General features: G+C 44.3%; 1 protein-coding gene across 1 annotated transcript; it reads left to right on the top strand.

The window, feature by feature from the left end:
- The first annotated feature begins 1146 nt into the window (after positions 1 to 1146).
- Positions 1147 to 6288, top strand: si:dkey-165a24.9 (probable G-protein coupled receptor 132). Its single transcript, XM_042069021.1, has 4 exons — positions 1147 to 1365; positions 1784 to 1904; positions 2166 to 2748; positions 4069 to 6288. Exons 2-4 carry the CDS (start codon positions 1895 to 1897, stop codon positions 4502 to 4504), a joined length of 1029 nt encoding a protein of 342 aa, XP_041924955.1. The 5' UTR covers positions 1147 to 1365; positions 1784 to 1894; the 3' UTR covers positions 4505 to 6288.
- Positions 6289 to 9073: the final 2785 nt, after the last annotated feature.

Raw genomic sequence — 9073 nt, 5'->3', positions numbered from 1 at the left:
AATGGCTGCTCTCATACAGGCTTAATCTAGGTTTCTGAATACTAGACTGTTATCAACAAGATGCTTATCTCATTGACTGTTGTCTGAAGTCTCCCATTTGTGTGGCTATCATGGTGGCTTGAGCAATGTACACGTGAATGTTTTTTACACACAGACACACACATCCATACAAACACTCACGGGTGGACAGACAAATACACACACACACACACTGAAGATAAAGACGGTCTCACCAGTCATCCAGTTTCAATCTGGGTGGCGCGTTTCAATCCGAATGGCATGCCGTCTCACCTCATTAGTATCTGGCATTTATGGGAGGTCAAAAAGTCGTCCAGGTCAAAGGAGAGCAGAGATGATTCAGCTTTCTGGGAATTTATCTGAAGGCCTGAAGGTGACCGAGGCTCTGAAATGAGTCTGCAAGCGCTGTTTAAAAACACTATTGTTTCGAAGGGAGTTGTAAAAGGGACAAACCCAAACATGGCTTTACACGAAATATGGTCAAGGCTGAATGCCAAATGTGTGTGTGTGTATGTGAGAGAAAGTGTCTGCCAGTGCTCATGGGTGTGTTTGCATGTTTTTGGCTGCGCTGATGTGTGTGTATATGAATGTGTATGTATGGGTGCATGAATTACATTACATTACATTACATTTAGCAGACACTTCTTGACCAAAGTGACTTACATATGTCAGCTATATTACAAGGGATCACATTGTCCCCGAAGCAACTTGGGGTTAAGTGTCTTGCTCAAGGGCACAACAGTGGAAGCCAGTGTGTGTGTGTGTGTGTGTGTGTGTGTGTGTGTGTGTGTGTGTGTGTGTGTGTGTGTGTGTGTGTGTCCACGCGCATGTTTGAGTTTGTTTGTGAACGTGTGTGATCGAGTGTGCGAACCTGTACATGTATGTGTGTCTGCGTGCATGAGTGGCTGAGTGTGTGTACTCTCTGTATGATGTGTGTGTGTGCTCTGTACATTGTGTGTTCTCTGTACGTGTGTGTGTGTGTGTGTGTGTCTGTTGCATGGTCCTTCTCGTATCACTCTCCTACATAATGGCCTGTGCACATGGAGGCCAGGGCTGTTTTTGTTCAGGGGGGATAAAGGCGTTCTCTCGGCCTTCAGGATGTGAGTCAGTCAGAGGGAGCAGGAGAGGACGACTTCCTGTGGCGGAAAACGATCAAAACGCCAGACAAGCTCCCCTAGTCCTGTTTCAGGCCACCGTGTTCCCTACAAGCTATTCACACAGGTCTGCCGTGCTGCAACCCTCCACACACACACACACACACACACACACACTTTTACAGACACACACACACTGTGTACTGGCTGCTAGCTATTCTGAGCTGACTCCCTCATCCTTCGAAGAGCTGGGGTAAGTGTGAAAATTTCCTCAAAAGTGATCTGTTCATGCTCATGTTGCTGTTTATTCATTCTAATTACGTTGTTTGTGGCTAATTGTCATGATTCTGTGCACTGAAGAAGTTTGAGTAAATGTATTTGAAAATTGAGTCAGTCAATTACGTTAATATAGTACAATAAACGGCACCACTTACACAAGTACATGCTGTTTGGATATTCTTATGGTCAAGGTTAGGTTTATGTGGATCATTTTACATGTGGGTTTAAGTGGGTAAATCATGTTGACGGCAAAGTTGTCAATGTGATGGCAATGTGTTACACTATGTACCCAAAACGCCAAAACACTACGAAACCACTTTGGCTAATTGCGAAAGTGAATAAATACACACTAATCACAGTATGTCATTTCATCTCCGTCTCTGTCCCTGAAGATTTTGGAAGCGAAATGAACGAGGCAAGTGACGGTTAAGGATGTAGAGTGACCTCAACTGCTCCTAAGAATAGGTTTCAGCTGACATGGAAAACTCTCCTTTGGATCAAATATGATACTAAGTAAGAATCTCCTGCAACCACAGGACCTTTTGAAAGAATCTACTCTACATTATTGATTATTTGTGACATATTGTATACTTATTATGTGACATTTCTTCTTTGGTGTTTGACTACATTTTATCTTTGGAGGTTTTGGAAATGTTTGTTAGCAGTTATATTAAACACTTCTGTAAGACAGGTTGTGATATTATGCATTGACACTGCTGTTTAAGGTCTCCTGCTTAAGGTTATGAGATAATCTATTTGATTTATATTCACTAGACTTGACTAATGGGAGTTGCCACCTCCCCCTGGAGACCGACCGAGATGGTCTGACCTACATCTACAGCCTGGCCTTCTCCCTGGGCCTTCCTGCCAACCTGCTCTCTTTGTGGGGACTGTACCAACTGGGCCGCTCCGGCGGGGGTGGCTGCCAGCTGGTCTACATCCTCAACCTGCTGCTGTCGGACCTGCTCCAGCTGCTCACACTTCCGCTGTGGATCATCTACCTGCAGAGGGCGCACCGGTGGGCGTACGGCTCGGTCGCCTGCCAGCTGGTGGGCTACGTCTTCTACGTCAACGTCTACGCCAGCGTGGTGTTCCTGTGCCTGATCGCGCTGGACCGCTGTCTGGCTATCGTCTACCCGCTGAGCAGCAGAAGGTTCCGGAAAGTGCGCGTGGCGGCGCTATCCGGGGTGGCCGTGTGGACGCTGACGTTCCTGTTCTGTCTGAGCGGGCTGTACCCGTCCGTGTTCGAGCCAGAGAGAGGGCTTTGCTTGGAGCAGTACCCCATCAGCCCACGCTACGCCAAGTTCAAGATCGCTACGGTGGCCCTGGGCTTTCTGCTGCCCTGCTGCATTCTGGGGTGAGAGGAGCATATAGTGTGTGTGTGAGATATGTAAGTGTGAGAATGTGGATGGAGCAAGAGAAAGAGTACCTGAGTGTGTGTGTGTATGTGTGTGTGTGTGTGTGTGTGTGTGCATGTGTACGTGTGTGTTTACCTGTGTATCTTTTTGTGTATGTGTGTGTGTATGTGTGTGTGTGTGTGAGAGAGAGAGAGAGAGAGAGAGAGAGAAGGAGAGGGAGTGAGAGAGAAATATATAAAAATAGAAGCCTTCACAATTTTAGATTAGGAATGTTAACTGACGCCTCATATTTCTGACAGTGATCTCTCTTGCTATGAACCCCAATACTTTGTAAGACTGTATTTGAGGTGTGTTGTCCACCTTCAAAGAAAGTCCAAATCCATATTTTTAAAAAAGGCAAATCTACTGTAAAGGCAAAGAGGAAGATAGACAGATAGACAGAGAGAAAGAGCGAGAGAGGGGGGGAGAGATAAGGGAGAGAGATAGAGAGAGAGAGAGAGAGAGAGAGAGAGAGAGAGATACTATGTGTGTGCATATATAATTGCATGTTATAAATCAACTTTTCACTGACACTGTGCACCTGCAGCTATGATACTGACACAGTGACGTGGAACTTAGAGACAATGCGCACGTCTCACCTCACGCACTTCTCACCTTAAGATCACAGGATCAGATAGATGGGCACATTCTTCAGAAATGAAGGCACATACTTTTCGCACAATCTGCACAGATAGTGATGTCCTCTGGCATTGCCTCGGCCCTGACCTGGCACAGATCTATTGGTTCTGCTTCGAATCCATAAAACAACAAATAAAAATGGTTGCGCTCCAAAATCGTTTATTTTCTTGTAATATTTTCATTAGTAGCAACAGGGGCTGCTAAAGACAATGTTATAAGTTTTTGCAGAGCAACCATTTTTATTTTGTAGCATTGTGTAAAGCACACCCGTTGTACAAGAAGAGGAAAAGCGTGGTGTTTTTAAGTACTAGGACATCTGCTTCAAATCCATACAGGGACATTTGACATACTGCACTTAACGTCAGACACATATTGCGCTAACCTTTTCAATTATTATATTCTGCCGTATTAATTTATTTATTCTGCCATCTTTATCTTTGCTAACAATTGGTGATCCCTCAGTATACACTTGCATAGGAAGAGTTGAAACACCACAGCATGTTACTACAGATTTTGCATTGCATTCCTGTATGTGGCCAAGAATCCTTAAACGTTGGCTAAATGTGGGCCAGGCCCAGGCCAGATCTGGGCCAGACTGTTTGAGAACTGTTTCCTTACTCTCGCCGTTCGGCCTCTTACAGAGTCACCTCGGCCAGGATCAGGGTCACCCTGCGCGACTCGCCGTCCGTCTCGACCCAGGAGCGCCGCCGCATCGTGGGGACGCTCGTCGTCATCACCGTCATCTTCATCGTCGTCTTCGGGCCGTACCACCTGGTGGGGGGCTACCGCTTCATGGCGCTGCTGCTGACGGAGGACCCCTGCCACCTGGAGCGCTCACTCTACCTGTGCTACCGCATCTGCTACGGCCTCACCAGCCTCAACACCCTCCTGGACCCCCTCTTCTACATCTTCCTGTGCCACAACGCCCGCCACGAGCTCCGGCGCTCCTTGCCCTGCCTGAGCAAAGGCACGAGCCCCACGAAAGGGGTCCAGTTCAAGCCCAAGGTCAAGATGAAGGTCGGCGGCGGCGGCGGCAGTGGACGCACCAGACAGCTGGACCAGAGTGACAGCGTGTAGGGCGACAGACCAGAACAGACGAGACAAGACAAAGAGACAGGCTGGGTCTCCTATGTGCTATAGATGCTTATCTACGGACACACAGCGCGAGAGAGAACTGCATGTGCATGTGCAGGATTTACTATTGACGACACCCTGGCCTCCTTTGGAACAAACCAGCGCTATCAGTGCCTGGTAACCGATTCTATCAAGATGAGTCATTAAGGCTGAGACGCTGGAACTTCATTCCTGGCATTGTATTCTATGTGTGGGCAGGTGTGGGCACGTGTGAGGTCACAAACAGCTGGGGTGACTGAGGAGTGGGGTTGTGGGCGGGGGGGGGGGGGTCAAAGAGGTGGTGAAGGGGTCTTTTCCTCTTTGTCAGTTTAGGATGGGAATACTTGTCTTAAAAATTGGGGTGGGTTTTCCATGAGTAAGCCTACTGTACACTACACAAGGATAGGCTATTTACTTTTTCTCTCAAAGGCAGACTGGCTTTCAGTAACCCCACACATTATGTGGCATGTCTAACAAGTCGAGGGCGCCACCTGCAGTCCGTGGAAGCCTTTGTCAACCTGTCGACTTCAGTGAACTGAAGTGTTTGCTAATTATGCTATTTTATCTCTGCCACATGCCGTCACAAAATTAGATACTAACAAAATGTCTTTTACTCTTCGTGTGATTAATGTTTCGTAACAAAAAGAATCAAGCCCTGCTTAAAGAATATTGCAATGGGAGAGGAAGTGAGCCTAAACGCTATGCTGACATTGAAGTCAGCTAGAACTTTGGGAAGTTATAGCTTACAACTTTGCAGTAATTTGGTCCGACTTCTGTCCCCGATTCCATGACATTTTCCATACGTCCTTCATCCTTTCTCTTGACCCTATTCCAACATTTCTACTGATTAAACAACAATGTGGTGTCTGATTCTGGCAAAACTGTCAAGGATTGAAGCCTGTTTGCCAAATTGCCATAATGCTTTGAAGTTTAAATCGCACGTACAAGCCAATGAAGGAACATCTGAGCGGAGCGTGTCGCCCCTCATCCAGTAGGCTAGGCTAGTCATAGGCGCCACGCTGTTTAAAAGATATCCATATACACCAATCCGTTTATTTGTGTGTAGCCCTTTCGATCTCGCATACAAAAGACTTAGATTGTAGTACTTTCAGGTGTATAAAAACAAAAACGTAGCCAAATCTTTTATTTCATTTTTGTATTTATTTTTTAAATGAACATATCTTATTCTCATAGCCTACCTATTCTAATTTAAGATAAAGAATAATGGGCGACATGGTGTTTTGGTAGCAGAAATTAAGGTGCAAAAAGGTGGCAAGTTCTGAAATAAACAAATATGATGTCAACACAAAATCTTCAAAATTCGTATCTATTTATTTGTGCATTTACCGCAAACGTTGTTTTTTCCATTAAAGCCAATAGGGGGCGGTCCAGTCCTGCAAAAATCAGAGCCTAGAGATAACCCAGATCTAGGGCTCTGGCAAAAATGAAGAGGTCTCAGTCATTGGATGTTATGTCCACTAAATGAATGATTATCAGTTCTGAAATGATGGGCTCACATGGTGTTTTTATCATGAGAAACATTGCTACAAACGTGTGTCTTTGTGTATTTGTTTGTGTGTGTGTGTGTGTGTGTGTGTGTGTGTTCAAGTGTTCCCCTTCTCATGGAAAAAAACTAGAATGAAGTACAAACTTTAAGCACAGAATGTCTACTCTACACTGTCATAACAAATGAAAGAAACAAGTGATACTTTTTGTCTATTAAAGAAACAGGAACATTGTCACTTTCAGATTTCTTCCTCTCCTTTACCCCTCCCTTTTTAGTCTCTTCAAATTCTAACAAATCATAGTTCCCTGTTGCAAGTCTGCATGACAAGTTGTTTTAAATTCCTTAACATCACATCACTAATGAGATTTAACTGACTGACAGAGAATATAATTTCCCCAAACTGTAATTTCCCTAAAAAATAAAAGGATGGAGGCAAGGCGCCATACGGCTTCAAATGTTTAAAACCAGGGCCATGCCATCAACATCTAGGCTCTCACGCCCAGTTGGTGTGTGATGGGCAGTTTAAGGGTGAGGTCAGCATTTAGCAATTTCACGGTGCGTTCATCCACATGGGAAAACATTTTTCCCAGTGAAAACATCATTGTTCACCTCACCTCATGTGGGAATACGAGGTGGGAAACTGGGGGAAGATTTTGCTAATGGAGTTGCCCAGTTGTGGGCTCATCATCACTTTTTGTCGTCACGTTGTAGGCTAGTTCATTTGTCATGTGGACTTTCATGTGCAACAATTTTAATGAACTTGGAGATTTGCCATTTTTGTCACTTGAAAGCTGCATATCCTTCTTTTGCAAGCACCTTACATCATATTTTTTTAAGCAAATACAGTTGTTTATTTAAGATTTAGCGTATGTTTGTTGTATCATCATGTTTTTCACACATTCCGACGGCAAAGCACATAAACACTCGCAGTGGGAAAAACAACGTAATCACGCGGACGGTCCCTGATATTCCCATATGGCCTGAACGCACCATAAAGTCTGTAAATGTTTTTTGTCACATTCAGCAATCATATCCTCATGATCCATTAGCTGTCCATTCTGTGAGCACACTGTAAAAAAAGGTCTCTGTTTAGCCCAGGCTCCGAAAAATGGAAATAAACAAAGTAGAGGCAGCCTGTCCCTCAAAATGAAACCCTGTGTGGAGTTTCTCTGGGAAGGGAGGAGAGTGCTACCTTTCTGGTGTGTTTCGTTTGGTCCTTTGTTAAAACATAATGTATGTAAATTTAAATATAAACATACATAAACAAACAAACGTCAACCAGGGATGGATTACTGCACGGGCCTACTGGGCCTAGGTCCAGGGGCCCAAGGGGTCAGGGGGCCCTGAAGCCCAAGCCTTTGCATGGAATCACTGCCTCAATATCAAAAAATCAGGATGTAGGCTTTGAATCTGATTGAATTAAAGTATTGGCCATCCCCAAAATGCAGGACCCCCAACCCCCCCCCTCCCATATATGCGACAATTAGTGGGGGGCCCTTAATACATCTGGGCCCAGGGGCCTGAAAGTTCATAATCCGTCCATATGTCTGTTCCCTGTTCAATTTTAAATATCATTATGTTGTTTATATTTATGTGTCGCTTTGGACAAAGGCGTCTGCTAAATCCAAACGGTGGTGTTCATCTCCAGCTCTGATGATGATCTCCCCCGCCCCCAGCGGCGCCCCTGGATGATGCTCAAAACAGTTGTACAAATTTGTGTCATTTGGCCAGGACAGCTGACAGTTGTGTCACCTTTTCAGGACTGTCTTTGTGTAGACACAAATGCTAAATTGTGTGTCTCAATGGGTCCTTGAATGTCAACACCAAAGTGACAGGCTGCACCTGTTATTTATTTAGGAGGGGCAAAAACTAAAGCTCAGAGGGTTTCTCAGGTTTTGACATTTTAAAAATCAAAGAGCCACGGACACCAGGGATTTCAGTTTCAACTTTCTCTGCATACCTTCTTGCGTTTCAATGACCCACTGAATGTGATAGCTATGGAGTAATTTGCACCCTGAAGAATACAGGTTTGTGGATTTATATCCTCAAGGCAAATAGAATGACTTCAACATAAATTTAACGGTGTGGTATGGCGGTATAGATGTTCCCAAGTGTAGTATACACATGGGCTGAGGCTACTCGAGTTTCTTCCACTGCACTGCAGCCTCAGTAGACCTGCACCCTTATGCAGATGAATCAGTCGAGTGTGAAAAAATGCAAGTGCAAGAAGTTGAGGGCTTAGGAAATAGTCTTGTTACCCAGTAGAGCTATGATAACCATTTCATTTTTTTTTTAAAGTGCGCAACCACAGTTTGGACCTCTGGCAAAATATGCCTCAAATTAACAGTTCAATCACTTCAATTCATGTTTTGCAAGATGTGATTTTTTTCAAGAATACAGAGTGTGTGTGTGTGTGTGTGTGTGTGTATGTGTGTGTGTGTGTTCCCATAGTGCTATGGATTCTTAGTTAGAGTGTCATGAATATGCTCTTAAAACAAATGTGTTGAAAACAACACAACTTGCATTGATTTTTAACACATCTCTGTGTCCAGATAGGGACACCACATTCGTTTTAAGAGTGTACCCTAACCTATTTAAATTTACCCTATTTACATTGCAATGTTTGGGTGTTAGTTTTGTGTAGTTAACTTACTTACTACCCTTACTCAGTGTATTAAAAATAGAGTCTAAAGATTAGACTTCCTCTGTCTGTTTTCACATTCCGGATCACTGCTTTCTTGTGTGTGTCATAATAAAGGGTGCACCAGAAGAGACCTGCACATTTCTCTGTTTATTACACTATACTGGTGAAAAAGGGAGCCAGAGTTTTGAATAGATGAGCTGTGGGGATTTCATTACATTTCTATGAAGTGACTTACAGAAGAAGAATGGTAATACAGACCAATGTCACAGCTAAACCACAACAGAAGCTTGGAAAATAACACATTTCTATGACCCTTATAGCAATAATCTTAATCTTCCATCCTTAGCCCAGCGCCCATGCCAGCCTATATGTCATAGGCAGG

Source organism: Alosa sapidissima, chromosome 18, assembly GCF_018492685.1.
Source record: "Alosa sapidissima isolate fAloSap1 chromosome 18, fAloSap1.pri, whole genome shotgun sequence".
Classification (NCBI taxonomy): Eukaryota; Metazoa; Chordata; class Actinopteri; order Clupeiformes; family Clupeidae; genus Alosa; species Alosa sapidissima.
Note: the sequence above shows the minus strand (reverse complement) of the source record. Positions and strands in the feature narration are given on the sequence as shown.